The 20,404-nt window shown below is 28.4% G+C and overlaps 1 protein-coding gene across 3 annotated transcripts in view; it reads right to left on the minus strand.

The window, feature by feature from the left end:
* The window catches only part of LOC142328128 (GTPase-activating Rap/Ran-GAP domain-like protein 3), a 514,058-nt gene that overhangs the window by 35,863 nt on the left and 457,791 nt on the right, over positions 1-20,404 (minus strand). For 2 of the 3 annotated variants that reach the window (XM_075371663.1, XM_075371662.1), the window contains exons 10-15: positions 17,404-17,506; positions 11,428-11,526; positions 8,508-8,611; positions 7,958-8,069; positions 2,319-2,471; positions 536-654 (exon numbers count right to left, since the gene is read on the minus strand). In XM_075371663.1, the coding sequence (XP_075227778.1) occupies positions 536-654; positions 2,319-2,471; positions 7,958-8,069; positions 8,508-8,611; positions 11,428-11,526; positions 17,404-17,506 (690 nt within the window). Of the gene's footprint in view, positions 1-529; positions 655-2,318; positions 2,472-7,957; positions 8,070-8,507; positions 8,612-11,427; positions 11,527-17,403; positions 17,507-20,404 lie in introns of all 3 variants that reach the window. The other variant, XM_075371661.1, reaches the window with a different exon arrangement.

Below are 20,404 nucleotides of genomic sequence, written 5' to 3' on the forward strand. Positions count from 1 at the left end.
AAGTTTTTTAGTTATTTTTTATAATTTTTTTTTAAATTTAGTGCCAGGTTAAAAAAAATATATCAGCATTTTACAAAGTTAATAACAATCTATCACAGCTTCAAGGTCAAAATACATAGTAATTCAGGAGGAAAGAGAAATAATTTGGGAACTGATTCTAGAGCTTGAATTAATGAAAAAAATTCATTCAAACATATGTCTGAAAACACATATAATACAAAAGCATCAAACCTTCCATGACATAAATGTTATTAACACTTAAAAACTATCTATACGTTTCTGTTTTTGTTTGCTTAAACACACATTTTGTAGTACTACATGAATTACTAGATAATATATATTATTGTTTGTTATTTGATGTCAACAACAAATTTGTGTCCTTGTATACTTTCAACATATTAAAATATTCACACAAATGATAAAAATACTCAGCAGAAGAAAATAATATTCAAACATCATAATAATGTAATAATAAAAAAATTAAAACTAAAACTAACAATTACAAATATTTAAAAAAAAATCAACTAACACCAACCCCTCTGCCAACATCACTCATGTGTTCTGAATAAAGATCTTTGATTAACATATCTAATGTTCGTTCTCGTTTTTGAGCGAATGTAGGGGTGTTGAATGCTGCTTTCTCACCATTTATCACTACAAATCAAACAAACATTAAATTAAAAAAAAATGTAATAATAGTGATTAAAATTTTACTAAAGTTATATGAGAATTTGGGTTAAAGTTTGAATATCATTAATTTTTTTTATTATCTGTTATTGGAAAAAAGTCAGAACATGTAATATGTTTATCTAAAGTAATATTAATACAGATGTAAATAACTGAAATGTGTTTTAATGTATGTATAATAACAAAAATAACTTTTTACACCAGCCAGCCATGATGCACAAAATCTTAAGAAAATTAAATGTTAGTTAAAACAACTGTATTTAAAAATTATGTCAAGAATGATAGTGTGATATTCTGTAGATAACAAAAAGAACTTCTCCACAATTTGCCTGGATGGATCAAAGGAAACTGTGGGAAAACGTTAATTAGAGAGTATCATTACAAGTATCAAAATAAATAAAAGTTATAATGTGGTTGTAGTCCATACTAATATGTTAAATAAAACTATTAATTATATGAAATAATAATGAACCAACTATGTCAATAATAAGTAAGTAAAATTGGTACAGAATAAAATAACAATTTCAAAAATGTTAATTGGTACATTTCTGAGGATAAATTTAAGTAAATATTAAATGAATGTGCTTAAAATTCAGGTTTATCCACTTGGAATTATTTTAAAAAAAATTCAAGCAGAATAATATTATTCTGCTTGGAAATCTTGTAAGTTCAATCTTTCAAATTTTAGACTATTAGGAAACTTTCTTTAAATTAGAAATGAACCATAAAGATTCTTTCTTGATGTCAAAGTATTATGTTCTGTAACAAGTGAATACTGTTAATATTAAGAAATAAGTTTTTTTAAAGGTAGCACCTTCATAAATGTAAACTCATGAAATGTCAGAATTTTTATTATATTAGAAATTTCTGTACATGTATCATATACACAGGTATCCCAAAAGAACTGACAGTCCATTTTTATGTTCTAAAAACTGATTCTGAGGTCTGAAGTAGCACCAAAATATATTTTAGACAAGAGTACTTAATTCTTAACAATATATAACAATATACACTAATCTGCCAAAATTGAGAGATGCATTGTAATACAAAAGTATGACGATGATGATTGAAAATAGGCCTTGCTTCCTTATGGTGTTTGATCTAAAAAATGGAATAAAAGTGGTCTCAGATATATATCTCACTTAGTTTTTAAGAAAGATGGGAAAAAATCTGGAAAATACTCTTTTTCAAGTTTTTAGGTTTGGAATAAAATAACTTTGTTAACTTAGCATAAATAAATAAAAATGTCTATTTAACTCTATAGAGAATTTAATTCTGAGAAAATTGATGTAAATAACATCTATTAAAATTAAACACAAATTTGAAAAGTTCAACTTTGGTAAAAACCAGAACACACCAACTGGATTGGATAAGGATAGAGTTTTAAATGGAACATATAAAATTAAATTTAAAAAAATAAATAAAAATCATACTTGTTTTTGTCTAAAAATTAAATGCATCATGTGCATGGTTTATTTTAGAATTTTTAATATTTAGTATAATAAAATAATTCAATCATAACTGAGATTGTGGGATCCTGCAAAAGTACTTTCATGATAAAATTAAGGTAAGATAAAAAATATATGTTTATGTAAATTGTTATATCAGAGTAGTCTGAAAAAAGTACTTACATTTGACAATAAGAAATTCCCTAAATTCTTCTGAAACATGGAACACTGGTGGACAAGGAAGTGATGGTCCAAACAAAGGTACAGATTCTTCAGAATAAATAACTAATCGATAACTATTATCTTCACTACTGTAACTTACAACAGCAAATATATCTAGAAAATATATGTTAAGCAAAATTACATTTAAAAATCAATGAACAATTATTATTTTTACAATGCTATTGATATTAATGAACCCAGAATACCATTTGAGCAGTTTTATTTGTCTAAAAAGCTTAATCAACCATGTACTCTAATCAGAAATACCAAACAACAATTGTTTGCTTTAATACTTACTGCTCAGAATTATTATGGATCAATTATGTAAAAATATTTTGTCCATTTTTTATTATAAAAATAAATAGAAAGAGAAGGGAATGACTCTACCCAGATTTACCCACTTAATTATTTTATTTTTTCTTCAATATTCTACTTTCCTTTATTCTTTTTTAAATTAAATAGGCAAAAATCTTGTTAAACTTGAAAAAAGCATCATCATTTAATGGCATTTTAGATTAGTTTTTCTCTTGCTTAAAACAATGGCAGATACTAAAAATTAATTACATAGCTTTATTTCTTAATAATTTATTAGTTTCTATTAGGAGTTTAATTTTTAATTTAAGGGGTTTGTTTTAAATTTAAGAAAAAAGGTAAGCTATCTGATAATGGATAAGTCTATTATTATATGTTGTAAACAGGTGTCATTTCTTATAAGGCAATCCTCAATAGTATGTTTCATTTTCAACATGTACTACATTAGGCCATTTTTATTTCTCACATTTTATAGGAATGGTCACTAGAGATAAGTGGAGTCCCTTTTAATCCTGGGTTCACCTAAAATGGAACTTATTGAACATGGTCAATTTTTACAACAACGTAATTTCTGGTTCCAGAAGATTTCATTCTATGTTGAACACCATAAGTTACGAGGTTTGTGGAAATTTTTATTATGTCTTTATTTTTAAATATTCCAAGTTCAAGGAAAAACCACATTATCTGCATAAAATACTACATTTTATAACCAGAGCATATTTTGCCCTAACTAAATATTTTTGGGAAAAAAGACTAATCTTCAAGTTTTATTTTGCAAAGTCATTGCATTAACACACTTCCTAAAGGATTCTGAAACCTGGGAGCCATTTCCTTAGTTTTAGAAACCTCTGAATATTGTAATTTGTATAAAATTGGCTATATACAATCACAGATAATTTAAAAGGGCTACCTCACAAAAATCTCAAATTTTCATAAAATCAACTTTATATTATTGCGTGTTCGTGGCAAAATCAGGATATTGAGAGATTGACAATTTAAAATGTTTTTGTATTTACAATTTAATAATTTAAAAATATAAATAAACTAAGACAAATCAATAATAATAATGACAACAGTAACAATAATAATAATAATAATAAAAAACATCAATTAATAAACAAATAATAATAGTAAAAATAACCACAATAATAATAATAAACAGTGATTACACACAAAACAGAATTTAAAGTAATAGTCAGAATTTATTTACAGGTAGTTAAATATTGAAAACCAGAATTCAGTCCCACTGACAAAAGACATTATCATGACCACTAACATTTACACCTATAACAGACTGGTATTGTATTATTATAAAGATAAGATTAGACTAAGTTCTTTCACTGCAAAAACTTTTGCTGTTCACAAATAAAATTACTCTGTAATTTATGAATGAATTTACTACTTTACTCCTTTCACTAATTGTCTATTGCAACTCACCAAACAATTTTCTGCATTCCCCACTGTCCTCACCGGAATTATGTTGACAGATAACGCTGTCTTACAATCATGTCAAACACATGCTAATACTCGCTTCATACACTACTCACTGAATACACCTCGCAGAATACTCACTTAATACTCTTCACGTAATACTTGCTTCTCAAAAGTTGCATAATAGCTCCTTGCTTAAACTGATCTAAAACTAGTCTTTCCTGGAGTACTTATACTCCTATCCTCTTATCCTCATGACCTGCAGAACCAGATTCAATTTAAAACGTGAGAACCAATGTTTGAGTTCTTATATATTCCCATAAATTCCTACTCAGTCTGGTAATTCTTCTCATGGAACAATATTTATGATAGGTGTGTTGTTGGATACTATTATAAATGGACCTGTTACCCTTAGAAAAAGAATTCCTTTTAGTTCTCTTCTGGATTTATTTTATTGTATTTTTTACTATATTCTTCTTAATTGGCAGGAATCCATTACTCAGATCCATTATACCGAACTTGTTACACTATATTTAGTAATAAGTTATTAAAGTTTGATCACTGAGACTTAGCTAATATAGAAGCAGCTCAGATATGAAATATGATGAAATTAAAATTATGTAGTACTACTGAAAATAGTTCCTAACTTTGGAATTCCATACAACAATAATGCATAAAAGTTTTATTAAAATAATAGGAAAAACTTTTCAGAAATTCATTTAAAACTTTATTTAATAGTGATCATGCTGAAGATGAGAAAGTAGGAACTTTTGCATTTGGTCTAGCCTAGTTAATGAGATCAGATTGTTGTCTCAACTTTTTTATCCTTTTTTTTTTTTGGGAAGGGTAAAAAACGTTTTCATGTTAACATCGCCCAAAAAAAAAACTTAAAAAACAAACATAAAAATTAAAACAAATAAAACAATACTTAAACTAATATATTAATAAAAAAAAGGAAGAAAACTTCTAACTAATCTCACAGCTAACTAAAAAATTATTTATAACTATTACCACATATAAAATCTTAAAAATAGCTAATATTCAAAAAATATATACATATAAAATATAAATATAAAACTAATATAAAATACAAACAGTTGTAACTACAATAACATTATTAAATACTAAGTAAAATATTAATACGTTGAACAAAATAAAATTACCCGATTTAAAAGTTCTTTGTCATTGCCCAGGATTCGACAATTGTTCATGGGCAATTTAAATTTATGACGCAAGGTCGCATAATGCATGCAATCCACAAGGATGTGGTGCACAGTCAAGCGGCAGTTGCCTCGTATGCATACTGGTGCATTTATTGCTGACATCAGATACCCATGAGTAACTCTCGTATGTCCTATCTGCAATTGGCAGAGGACCACTTCCTCACAATGAATTTTTCTTTACGAGGAGTCCCATGACAACACAGAATCTTTTATGTGCTGGAGTTTATTATCTACTGTAGTTGACCAGTCAATTTGCCACTTTGCTCGAAGAGTGAGTTTTACATAATTTATAAAGATGTATATATACTCTATAGTAATGTACAAACTTACACATACAACCGTGATGTACCATGATGCACAAACTTAAAAGGATTACTCAGAAAGACTATGGGTTGTCGGGTTGTCAAATGTACATGGTGTACCAAGGTGTGTTTGAGAGCATGACCGCTTACATGGGGCCCATTTGGGCACATAGGTTGGATATGAACAGAGCACTACTTCAAAATTTAAGGAATGTCCAGCACAGAGCCTTGAACCTAGTACGAACTGGTGTTTTTAATACAACCTCCTTTGAGGCTACTACCGTATTGGGAAAGGCTCTCCCAATCGATTTAGTGGTGAAAGTTCGGGCAGTCATGTGGAAGTTGTGAAGAGGTCGGGAGGCCGAGGTATTTGGGATGCGATTTCGAGCTGGGCCAGTACTGAAGTGGAATGGTGATCTCAATGCACCGGATCTAAATTTTGTTCAGTTGCCCATCTCCTGTCTGCAGAAGAGGCTGCAGAGCCTCGCGACGGATGCATGGCATGCCAAGAATAAGGGAAGATCCTTATATAAATTTATACAGGATCTGGGGTATGGTATGCCTCAAGTTCGTTTTTAAGGGCAACGTGCCCAGGTGCTCACCAACCATGTGAATTTAAAACAATATCTGTTTCAGTTTCGCCTGCTAACTGATGAGCTGTGCGTCTGTCTGTGGGGAGGTCCAGTCAAATGAACATATGATGTTTGACTGCCCCTGCTCTTGGGGGGGGGGGGGGGGGGCAAAGACCGGGCCACCCTGAAACTTAGACGTCAAGGGGGAAAATTGGCCACTCACAAACAGCAAGTCAGTGTGGCGAGAGCCCCATTGTTGGACTGTGTGGGAGTTCCTTGATGCGGTTGCCTTGTTCAACTGACATCAGTAGTTTATCTAAGGGTAAAAGACTCCTACCGTGCTGCTGTGAGAAGCTAATCTAGACATATTGGCTGCCCACCAGCCAGTTAAGGCTCCAAGCACTTCAATACCTGGTGGACAGGTACTTGCTGGCATTCAGCAACCTAGGTGTGACAGGAAATTGCTAACTTTTTAGTATAATAACAAGGGGTGCGCCTCCCTGATTTTAGTTTTAGTTTTGTGACAAGTAAGTGGTTGGGACACGTAAGCCGGTGGTGTATGACACCATGCTTAGTCTGCTCATGCTGTTAGGTAAGCTCATTAGGAGCTATTAGATTATTGGTTGCTATACTGTTTGAGGCTCAGTAGTCATTTGTGGCACAGACACATATGCATTGGTCATATGCTTTAGGGCGACTGAATGAGATGGTGGCGGGAGAAATGCCAGTTAAACCAAATACTCGTAGTAACATAGGTAGTGAAGGATGGTTTACAACATGCATCTTTAGCAGTGGAATCTGCACCTTCATTACCCAAAATTCCCATGTGGCTAGGGATCCAGCAGAAACTCACTTGCATGTTGCGATGGTTCAACTCTGTGATTGCCTTGTAGATTTCAGTGAGAATTGGATGTCTGGAATAAAACTTTTCTAAGGCTTGGAGAGCATTAAATGAATTACTAAAAATAAGGATATGATGGTACTTGGGTTAATGATATTCAAAACCTTATTTATAGCATAAAGTTCAGCAGTGAAAACACTCATAATACCAGGTAGACTAAACATATAGGTTCGGTCATTAACAGTAAATGCATATCCAAACGCTATTGTTCTGTTTTGATATCGTCTCGACTGGTAAGTGAAAATTTCAGTAATTAATAAAAATTATTTTGCAAAACAATTTAGACAAATGGTACTGTAGCAGACTTACATTTACTAAATTTAATTACAATCAATTCTTTAGAATCTAACTCAGTTACAGCTTTTTTTTTTAGGAATGAATGATCTTTCACAAAGCTAATCTTGACATTTTTTGTAGTTTGCTTTCACACATGTTGGTTTAATATCAACAGGAAGAGGAGTAGTAAATGTTTTTCTTAAAAAGTTAACATAGTCCATCCATAATCATGATGTCAAATGTGAAGAATTTTATTGCTAATAGTTTTTTATAATGAATCTTACAATTTATTTTCACTGTATTAAAATAAAATTTAGTATATGTATAAACTAGCAAAAACGTACCAGAATGAGAGAAGAATATCTCTTATTTCACTATTAGCAACTTAAAGAAAGGTATATTTTTCATTTACTCATAACTCTAGGTTGAGTACACCTCCCTAGAATAGTTTTTCTACAATATGTAGTGGCAGTTTTGTTTATACTTTCAGCTAAAGAAAGTTACACACACCACTCTTAAAAATTTTACTCCTTACTTTCAAACTACATAGTTTATTTCCTGATAGCTTATCTTAAAAGGATACGTGTAAACTGTGATTTTATAAAAGATGGATTGAACTGTGACATTTGTGATGGACCTCCATCTACAAAAATAATATTAACAATGTCATTGCCGATATGTCTTTTTCTTTCAACCTGAAAAGAAAACAGTAACAAAATAAATTAATATGAAGAAGAGAATTGAATAGCTCTTAAAGAAATTTAAATAACTTATTTATAAGTAAATAAATATTATAATTATATTTAAATGCATAAAAGTATAATATTTAAGATGAAAAAAAGTAAAGATGATCTAAAGCAAGTAAAAATTTAATATTAACTTCTTCAGCATATATCATCACATCTTTTCTGCACAATTTTTTCGTCAACATTCAGTTTAGTGTGATATTATTTTAAAATTTGAATAAGTATTACACAAATAATATTAGAACAATCTACAAATTTATCTATTAACATTATTTTCAGAGAAACAATATTTTTAGATAGAGTCCAGTTAGACTCTACTAAAAGGCAAACAGATAATTTATGTTTATTAATAAGAAAAATGAATTTTAAACAAAATAAAATAATTACCTGCTGTCTATTATCTTTTGAATAAGGAAGAAGCGTAGAAACATGAAACATTATTTCATGACCTTCATAAATCGTATAAACTGAATGTTTGCCGGTCATATCACCTGAAAAAGAATTCTGGATTATTGATGTGAAAACTAACAACCACAGTAATTTTTTCATCTGAATAATTATTTTAAAAATAATACCCATTTTTTTATTCAAATTTCTGATTTACTTCCAGCAATTTGGAGTAAACAATTCCAAAATGTGATCTGTACTCCTTATTGACTGAGTGAACAGTTAGCAATATTGTCAGTCAACTATTGTGACTATTCTATGATGAAATCCTGTGAAACACAATATCTTGTCAAAGACATACAACTGGTACATATTTTACTAGTGTACTTTGTTTAGAGGTTTCAGTTACTTTCATTGTTGAAGGATGGTTTCATTGAACCATCAACCAAAAACCCTAAACCAACTATTTCTCTAGCAGATACCTTAATTTAATCTCATCAATCAAAATATAACACTTAATATAAACCAATAACACTGAAGTCCAGTTCAAAATAAATGCAACTTCAAGCAAAAATGTAAATTAAGGTATTGCAGTATCACAAAATAATTGACAATCACATCTCATGGCTGACACGATACCATAAGATTACTGTGCTATCAGTCAGCTGAAGCAGCAAAATGATTGAATTATTATTTTTACTTATGATATGTGATAGATCAAGCCATAGAAACTGTCTTGCAAAATTAGGCATCTCCTGTAATTGTAGTTTGATGTCTACAAAAGAGTATGCTTTCATGGTCAGAATGCTATCGACAGAGAGTCCCAGATAGGTGTCATCCAAGGAGAAAGAATTAATGAGGATGCTCAATGCAAAGGAGCTTGACTGTTCCATAGTAAGAATTTGGTAAAATGATTTTAATTAATAAACTCTCGGTGAGACTAATGAAAAGAAATGTATTACTTTTGTCTGAATAATCTTTTTTATTGTTTTGCTTTATTCTGCAATGTAATAACTCATAAAATACAACAGTTTATGATTTGTAAAGACATCAAAGAATATCTTGTTTAACCAAGGAGCACTTATTAACATTTAGTATTGTGCAAAAATAAATAATTCGTAGAGCCAATGAAGAAAATAAAAATACATGCACTTTCAAATTGTTTTTCCAGATGCACATAATCATTTATGTAATACATAAATAAAACTGAATGGTAATTTAATAACAAAATTTACTGGAGGCTATAATAAAGGATTTGCTGAAACAAAGATGTCAAATGAAAATGTATTTCAATAGAGCTGATGTGAGGGTAAGGGGAAGTTTGTCAACTGATTATGTACACAAGTTTAGACAAATATAAGTTATACTGCTGTTGATTAATTAATTAGAGAAACTGTACAACTACTGTTCTCATGTTACCGTTTGTTTTAAAATAATCTGTATATGTGGCTTTATATATATATATATATATATATATATATATATATATATATATATATACTCGTAAACTAACTTCATTTCATTACAATTAATGTTATTTATAATTTTTTTTTCTCATTGTATACTTCATTTATACTGTTCTTTACACAAAAAACCTGAAGCTAATATAGATCTAAAGCATTAAACACCTACCATTTTTTTTCCTCTAATATTTTTTTATGTAATGAAAAATACAACTTTATGTACATATTTTATACTTTTGTTATATAATTTTGATCTATGTTTCTATTATACAAGTAATGTGATAGAAGTGGATTAACTAAAATAATGGTTACCTCATCTCAATCAACAGAAAATAAAATCAAATCATACATTATTTCTAACGCTTTGAACAACACAGAAGTATTTACAAATTAATTATTACCCTGGCAATCAATTTTTTATTCTTTACATATTTAAGGACATTTACTGTAATGTATAAAGGAGTCCTGTCCTTTACATGTTAATGTGGTTGATTTTTTTATTTAGGTACACTATTCTCAAAAACTGCTCCAGAAATTTACATGGGGTTGTTTTATTCTTCTCATCTTTGTCTACAATGTGATGAAATTTAATTTTTTCAAAAAAATATATGCTTTTTTTATTAATTTTTAACTAAATTAAAATTTAAAGAAGTATTTGATATACAAAAAATACAGTTACACAGAACATTTTCTCAAATTAAAAAAAGGACAAAGATATTTTCTATAGTAGTTTAGAAAAATTTATCTAAAGTTAAAAATAGGTACAAGTAATTAAGAAAAACTGATGTTAAAATCACCTGGCAAGCTGTAAATCTATATAAATGCATACTAGGATTACTTTTTGGTTCATTAGAATACTCTTGTTCATTTTTAAATGTAAGTTTTTGCCTAGCATATTTAACTTTTAGTGAACATTTTTAATAATTTCAAAGACTTATAGGAATCTTAATGCACACAAAGTTCCAGTGAATTTCTTGCAACAAGTACATTTCTTGGTATTGACAAAAAAAAATTACTTTATGAATAATTTGTGACTTGTATGTTGTAAAGATTTTTTCTTAATAGTATTAAAGTTGATAAACTTTAAAATACTGCTGTAATTTCTTTCATGATGATTCAGGCAAATGAATCTATTTATAAAGTCTATTCATATCATTAGCTTTAGCACTTTCATTTATTTACATCACTGTTCGTCTGTTTGAGACCAGTGTTAAGTCAAAAACTGTTTGGCTTTACACCGAATGTTTAATTATTTACAGAATAAAAAAGTTGTTAGTTTATAATGTGGAATTAAATAAATTATGTTGGACACAAATAATTTTAATAATTGTTCTCAGTGACTGTCAAGTAATTACTTGACAGCTAACTTCATCAATAACAATAATGACAGGTTGAAAAAAAAAATAGTGCCATCAATATTCAGATCACCAATAAGAAGATTATTTTTTATTTTATACCTTTGACATCTAGTCCACCCCTGTATTTGTCCCATCCTTTAAGACGTATTTTATCACCAAGTAGAGAAATAAACTGATCCCATTCACAGCTTCCGAGTTCTGAAAAAGAGCATTCTGGTACAAAATGGTAATTTAAAACTGTATCATAAAGTTAAACTACTAGATAAAATACTGAACAAACGAAACAAATTAGCAAATATTTAGTTGGCAAAGACTAGCAAATTATATTTGAGTTCAATTTTCATCACAAATTTTCTTTACAACAAATTTTCATCCCACTTTTATTTTTATTTTTTCACCAAAAAGTTGATTAGGAGCTACCTTTTTTCTTCATAATGAGAAAATTCTGTTTTAAATCTATTATTTATATGACCATTGACATCAAGGTTCATCTGGGCATATTAAAGACGAGTACTATTATCAGTAAAATGTTGAGGTTTAACAATTGAAGATTATGACATCGGGTTCAGAGCAAGAAGGTAAACTACTCTAACCTAGTTGATGGGTAGATTTCCTCCCTTGTCATATCATTGATTCTACAGATGCAAGTCTGAACACTTACCCTGCAAGATGCTTCACGCTGAGAATGCCAGGACTTTGGTGATGAAATCAGAGCATCAAATGTTTTTTGGTAGGGAGGCTGCTTGCAGACTGACTCACACTTCCTATTTGGTGGTTTCACAATAAATCTAATGGTTGAAGTGCCTATTGTATACATCTGGGTTTATCTCCACGAAAAAGACTACAGCTTTCTTTCTTAAAGTTCCTTTGGACTACATCACGGTTTAGATTTACTTTCGGGACCACTGTTAGGTATTGCTTCAGAGGATGAGATGAATGATTTGTAACATGTGTGAAAAATGCCATGCCTGACCAGGATTTGAACCTGGGACCTATGGATGAAAGGCCGAGACACTACCACTTGCGCCATGGAGGCCGGCATTTAATTAAATTTTTCTACCTTCACCTTATCATAAACTCTCTTTATTTCAGTTTTTAAACTAACTTTGTTTATAAAACTACAGACTAGTTACTTTAAGTGAACTCTCTGGATAAAATGCTTTCTTTTTTATAATTCTATTTATATAAATTTAAATTGCTATATTACAAAAGTTAGTATTAAAAGACTAATGTGAACTAAAAATTTTATGTTTCCTATTATTTACAAAACATAGAAATCAAACTTGAATTCTAGCAGTTTAAAATATCAAATCATTCACAGTGCACCTATTTTTATTTATTTTTTTTTCACTTTTTCTCTTTATTTTTTTTAATTATTTAATTGTTTAATAGATTCTGGGGTCAATAAAAATACACGATTTAACTTGTATGTGGTTAGGATAGCAACCAATTTTTTTTAAAAATGTATTTTTTTTTTAATTTGGTTAATCTCTAATTCAGTGGAATGTTGTTCATAATAAGAAGTTTATTCAGTTCTGTAAAATTATGTTAAATCAGTTTTTACACTACATCAATTTTATTGCATATGAAAATAGAACAAAAAGTCATAATAAAACAGTTACTTTTTTATTTATGCAAATCCTTTTAATCACAGTCAGTAAGCATGAAAACTTAATTGTACATAAAGTGTCTAAATATAGAAAGAAAGAGAGAATGATTGAGGGGGGAGAGTGAGAGAGTAGGCAGTATTATAAATTTATATCACAAATGTCTTATAACAGACAAAGAGTCATTTTATTACTATTCTAGTGAAAGCTGTACCACCTGTGACCCAATCCATTTTGTCACAATAATATTCAGATACGAGATATCATTTAAAACTTTATCAAGTTTATATTTGTGTGTAAGATTGCCATTTGACAAGTCAATATTTTACTTGAATAAACTAAATCAAACAAATTTACAAATAATTAGAAATATCTTTAAGATATTAAATTATTTAGTTTTTCTATTCTTCTTGTTTACTTTTAAAAATTGCAAAGGAAAAGCAGTCTAGAATTATTTACAAAAAAATTGTAGTAAAATTGGATGTGCACTTAAATTATCATGAGAAGGATAGATGAATTCGTAAAAGTAAATAAGTACAAAAAAAATTTTTAAACTTTTGATTAACTTTTTTATCACAAACATGGGCAAATTCTTTTTTAATGCTTTTTCTGTTTTATTTTTTTATTTAATAATTATTTTTGAAAAATATTTGTTAATATTTCTTTTATATTCATTTATTAACTTTTACTCATTTCTCTAATTTACTAATGATTAAAATTTAAAATTTACATTGCAGTTTAAGAACTGCAATGTACCTTTACTTTTTAATTTTTAGTTTTTGAAACTATCATTAAAAAGTTTTTCCCTTTGTGAATTTTAGTAATAATGTTTACCACATTCTTTACTTTTTAGTTTCATATGCTACTTCTTTATTTATTTTTTGTGATTTTTCACTCCTGATTAGAAATTAAGGACCTTCTCTTTTAGTGACAAGTTGATTCTATTTTTAATTATACTGGAAATTAGCGTATAAAATTTCACATGGTGGAATTGTTCAAAAGCTAATATATGCCTACTGCAGTTGGATTTAAAAATTTGTATTCATATAGAAATCAATTCTCAGATATTGCACAATGACCATTCTTGTTAAAGACATCAATGAACAACTGGTCATGACTGTATTTATTTTTTCCATTTATTAATTGACTGTATAAGCTTTAATTTTAGGAAGTGAATCTTATGATAGTGTGTTAAGAATACGGTTATAGAATGAAGACATTTTTTAATGTTTAAACAATTTCAAACCTGAGCTGGGATTTGAAATTAGAACTTACATATTAAAGCCTTTTGATGACAGTGACAAAGTTATGAGATAATATAAAAAGAATCTTATATAATTATTATTGTATGAATATCTGGAAGTCTCCAGTTATCCCATATAGCTGAAGACAGCTCCTGATATAGTGGAGCTGGCCCCTAGCCAGCCGCATCCCTTGTTCATGATGTGTGAGTTAGGTGTAGTCTTGCACAAATTCAGGCCAGCCATACCAGAGGTGGATGGTTAATTGAAACCCAATCACCAAACAGCACAGTATCCAAATCTAGAATTTAAATCTAAATAAGGGCAACTAACTACCTGATTGTATAACATGAATAATGCAGAAATTCAAAACATGAAGTGCATTTAATATATGAATAAAAGTTACAAATGATAGAATAATTAATTAAAATTTTAATATGAAAAAAAATTAAATAAAAATATTTAGTAACAAATAATGAAATATGAATTATGTATAGTTAATTAACGTTTTTAAATTTTAATTATAAGAGAAAATATATAGAAAACTTGGAAATGCAAGACTGATAGGTTTGAAATAATGAAAATCAGTAATCTGCAAAATAAATTATTCTCATAAATGGTTGGCAAATGTTTCACACCATTTTTCAAATGTACTAACCTATTATCATTAGAAGATACAGAGGAATTAGTACAGTAAGTAAAAAAAGTTTTTTAAACTTTTAAATAACATGTTTTTTATCAAAAACATGGGCAAAGAAACATACATTATAGAATGTGGGTATTTTTTTAATGTTTAAACAATGTCAAACCTAAGCTGGGATTTGAAATCAGAACTTCTGTATTAAAGGATAAACAAGACTAATCATTACAGACTTATTAAAGGATTAACTCTAGGTTAATAAATGAAAGTATTACAATACTTTTGCAGACATGTTCTTATTGGCATAGTCATTTCTACAATGTTTTTCTACTGTGTAATTGTAATGAATATTATTGATAGATTCCTGTTTGCAGAGCTAAAATGCTTGCAGTGCATTGAACCAGTACCAAACCTCTTTTCATATGAGTATTAAATTAAGCTGGCTGATCAATTAATGCAGTGATCAGCATACTAGTTTCTCATTCAACTAGCTGCTGGGTTCAAAGAATTGGCAAACATTCTGAGAAAAAATATTTGTTCAAAGAATTGGTTCAAATCTGGAAAACAAGGTGGCCATAAGCCCTTAGAAATGATTTGATCTGTGAAAACCTCTTGCAGTAACTTCATGGACTGCCTACTGTATGCGCAGTCATGCCACGTTGTTAAATCCAAGCATTATTAATTTCATCTTTGCTTTGCTCTTCTATGAACTGATGAATGATTTTATAATAAAGAGATGAACTTGCTGTTTCTGCAAAAATACATTGGGCCAACTATTCTTCTCTTAGATATTGCAATCCCTATCTCAATCTTCTAGCCATGTAGAGGAATTTCATGTATGGCTTGTGGGTTATTGGCAGACCATAAATGCAATTTCTGTGTTTGCATATACACTAATAAATGGAACTACACCTCACAGCATAGAAAACACAGACCAAAATATCATCTGAATTATCTGCTAAAACTGTTGACACCATACAACAGTCTAGGGTGAGTAACTTTTGAACCATTTTCACTTTATATGGGATGAGATGGAGCTTCTTATGAATTGCATTGTGTACACTTGCAACACCAATGTTTTTCTATGAGGCCAACATTTCCATAGACTTGTTGAAATTATATTGCATAGTAGCTAACATGTCTTGCACTTTTTCTTGGTGGAATACTGATGGTCTACCAAGTGGTTCATAGTACTTTTCTAATACCATCTTCATAAATTTCTCGATTAGTGCTCTTACATTACATTTTTAAGAACTGGTGTACCTGAAAATCTAATGGAAAATTGTTCTTTCACTATCCTGTGTGTCCTCACCACGCTTGTGGAATATATATCCAATAAAAAAATACTCACTCTTCTAAAGCTATTACCATTCTGAGCTCACACAGAAAGATACAGTTTCAATCATTAAAAGGCAACAAACACACAATGAACAGTAAAGAAACAAGACACTCCTTCTCATCTCTAAGTCACCAGCCTGACTGACTTGTGGAAGACAACACAGGATTACCAGCCTTTGCAGAAAACAGTATTTGCAATGCATGGAATATACCTAAACATAAAATCATGTTTATGTATAATATAATAAAAGTTAGTGGATTTATACATCAGATTTTTATTAGTTATTAAAGAAAAAGAAGTTAATAAGACTAAAGAGATTGCTTGTGACAATGAAGCACCACTCAATGTGGTCCAGTGTGGTCCAGCACATTTCACTGCTGATCAATGTGTGCATAATACAACATCCTAAAACAATATAAAAATTGTTAAAAGATTATTGCATATTTCTTAGACCAGTAAATTTTCAGAACATGTAAGGGAATGTCCTCTTGCTGGCTTGCTTTGATGAAGACTTCCTCAACAATATGATCCATTTTTAGTTTTTATCAACAGCTGTCAGTTACTAGCACTGCCACTTTGTGGCATCAGAATAATTAGCACTAATAAATATGTTGTAAAGTAGAATGTTATTGCTATAAATGCTTTGATCAGTTTTCCATAAAATGAAAATGTACACACCAATAAATCTGCCAATCAATTAATATCTTTTTATGGTGAAGTAGTATTATTATTTTTTATATAAAATTTTTGCTGTGAAAAAGCAAACAGAATAGAATTCTATTTATAAGTGACTTTAAATTGTTTAAAATTACAAAGTCCACTATTATTCTAACATTAAAATAAACTAAACTAGTTAAATTAATCTAATTATAATTTCAAATGTGTCTATTTATCATAAAAGCAATGAATAAAGTTTTTATAAATTAACATTTTATAAAATTTCTAGAGCCTTACTGAAGAAAGTGACAGGCAAGTAAACTACAAACATAGCTAAATTAAAAACTTTAGTTAATCTAAGAGCTACAAAGATTTTTCAAATGAATTTGTTTTACCTTTCAAATAGAACTTGTTGATAAATGTGGTATTGAAATGTATAACCATACTGATGAGATAATCCTAATTCTTACCAGATTCAAATCATAACAAGAGGCAAGAATCTGGATTCTCATAACAATTTACAACTACCTTTTGAGTTCTCCCTATCCGTAAAAAAAAAAAAAAACATAGACTAAAAAGAAGAAATCTTACCATTACTGAGCATTTCGTCATCACTGTGTTGACCTGGCATTGTGTAAAGAACACCAAATTTAAAATTTACTGATCCTTCTTGCTCTTCTAACAGCAGTAAGTCCTAAAATTAAACAAATACACCATTTTTAAATAATTTATTTATCAATAATATGATTGTATTTATAACAATACTACATTAAAAATATGAGTGTTATACATCGATAACAAAGATTAGTGTCAGTCTTTTAGTCAAAACTTAAATGAATTTAAAGTAACAAAAATTGGTAAAAATTTACACTAGAAAAAAATTTAACTTATTTAATTGCAATTAAAACAAATTAATACAAAAGGAAATAATGACAATGTAAATAGTTTGATAAAGGAACATAATAGATAAAAAAAATCATAAATAATTAGAAGGAAATTAAAAAAATTATACATACATTTATAAGAATGGTAATGTTATGTTGAAAGGAAAGATGGAAAATAAGAAAGATAAAGAACAGATCTCCAAGAAATATGGTACATCAGGAGATTTTCTAACATTAGATGGCTTATGAATTTAAAGTTGAGAATGGTTAACATGAACTGGGGCTGAGAGATTTGTAGAATCTTATAAGTCAAGACAAGTAGTTTGATACTAAACAGAAATTTATTTTGTAAAAATCTATAACGAAAAATAGTTAAAATAATTTATTAGATAATTGAGGTTGTAAAATGAAAGAATGATAAATGAGGTTGGGTATTTAAGAAGAATGTATCTGTGCCTCTGATGTTGGATCAACTCTTGAATAAATCTAATCTTTTTTTTGTTCATTCAGTTTTGTTATTGATCCTTAAAAGTCCTTTCATCTATAACTACATACAAATATAATTTGTATCTGTGCCTATAAAGAAATACAAACAAATATTTTTTATATAATATTTATTTATTATTTATTTAATATTTATTTTTTTATATTTGTATCAATATTCCTATTTCTTTACATATAAAGAAATATTGGCTAATAAATATGGGATCTTTTTACAAGCAAGATTACAAAAAATCAAGTCTTTTTAGAATATTCTCCTGAACTCTTAAAATTTTCATGAATACAGACTATTATCAGACCTATGTAACAGATAATGTGATATAGCAGCAAAAAATTCTGTTATTAATTGGTACCTGAAAAATGGATATCTGGATTTACAAATCCAAGTATTTAAGTAAATTGATTTGGATGTCTTTTTTTTACACAATTTACCTTAATAACACATGACTAATATACATCAACCAACTATCACACACAATTGTTAATATTTTCAAATGAGGTCATTATACTGTTTTCAAAACGGTAAATGAAATATTCTTATGTAGATTTTTTTATTGCTCTAATAAATGTCAACATTATGCAGTTACACTGCACTCAGTTGTTTAAGATGGTTAATTTATGGGAAACAGTTCATAGAGTGTGCCTACAACCATTGGTATTTTACATCTTTTAATTCCCACTTTTATAAGATTTTACTTGAATATAGATTATAACCCATATTATAAATCCAAACCTGGATTATAATCCAAATAAATAAATAAATTGTGAGTTAATAAATATTACATTATATAAATAATTTGTTACTTTTTACGATTAAATAAAATTAAAAAAAAATATTTTTACATAGAACAATTTTTAAATGAACCAACAGTAAACAACATTAATTTAATGTGAAAGTTACAAAACTTTACCAGAATCTGAGGTAGTTTTTGCTCTAAATCAAGTATCTTCTGTAAAATTTAAAACTTTCATTTTAAATTGAAGATAACTTAAATTGAATTAAGTTGATTTAAGAAGTATATATATTTAATTGGTATATTTAAAAAAAAATTAAAATTAGGTATTTAACCACAAGCATTTACTGAATACATTTAAATAAAGACTCTTGTCTTAAAAATCATTTATTTATGATGTAGCTAAATATTTTATACATTAAAACACTTAAAAAAATGAGGAAGAAGATAATGAGTTGTGGTATGCAATTAATAAAAATAGACTGATACAGGAACTGCTAAAACAAAATAGAATTTAGTAAATGGAAGTAAGAAGGTTCATAGAGGAGGACTAAATACCGATTAATAGAAAGCTGTGAAACCATGAATAATGGTTAACATAAAAAGAGTAAGAAGTTTACAGGGTTTGATAATTTATTTTATGATTTGTTTTTTTTTGTAATTATTTAGACAGATGATGTGCATTCAAAGTATGAAATAATTATAAAGAATAAAAAAAAAAAAATTATTTCAATAATGCTGGTAAGCATCACACATATACAGGAGACCGTTATATTAATAAAAGTTGATAGACACCAGCTTGGTGTTTACCCAGCATTTTACATAAACTATATATAAAATAAATAAATATATATATATATATATATTAAAATAGGTTTAAAGAGTAGCAAAATGATATTATAAATATACATAGGGAGATTTGATGGTATTTAGGTGTGTGAATATTTAATACCACTTATTCTAGTATTAATGTTTAATTAATTATTATTATTTTAGTCTACAGTGTTTCATAAATAACAGATTACATGAATGGATAATGCATAATATATGATATGAATAACATATAACCAGAAAAAAATTTTTACATTATTAACTGTACTTTTAATTCTGTGTATTTAAAACAATACCACAAGACTGACATTCATGACATTATACTGCTGAAAAGCATTAATCATAAAGATAGTTATATTAAATAAACATATGCAGTAGGGAATATTATGGTCTAAATATTATTAATATTAAGTAGATATTACATATATATTTCTCTATTTTTTTGCCAATGACTGTTGGCAGTAAAAACTTTAAAACATAAATATTTAAAAACCCAAACTGACCCAAATGTAATGAATATAACATTTACAAACACAAAAACACACAACACTGTAATACCAAATGAACACGCACAATTCAAACTCAATACAATTTTCAACCACATTTTAATACACGCCTAACTCAAAAACCACAGCAAAAACA

This window comes from Lycorma delicatula, chromosome 7 (assembly GCF_047948215.1).
Source record: "Lycorma delicatula isolate Av1 chromosome 7, ASM4794821v1, whole genome shotgun sequence".
In the NCBI taxonomy this organism is placed as follows: domain Eukaryota; kingdom Metazoa; phylum Arthropoda; class Insecta; order Hemiptera; family Fulgoridae; genus Lycorma; species Lycorma delicatula.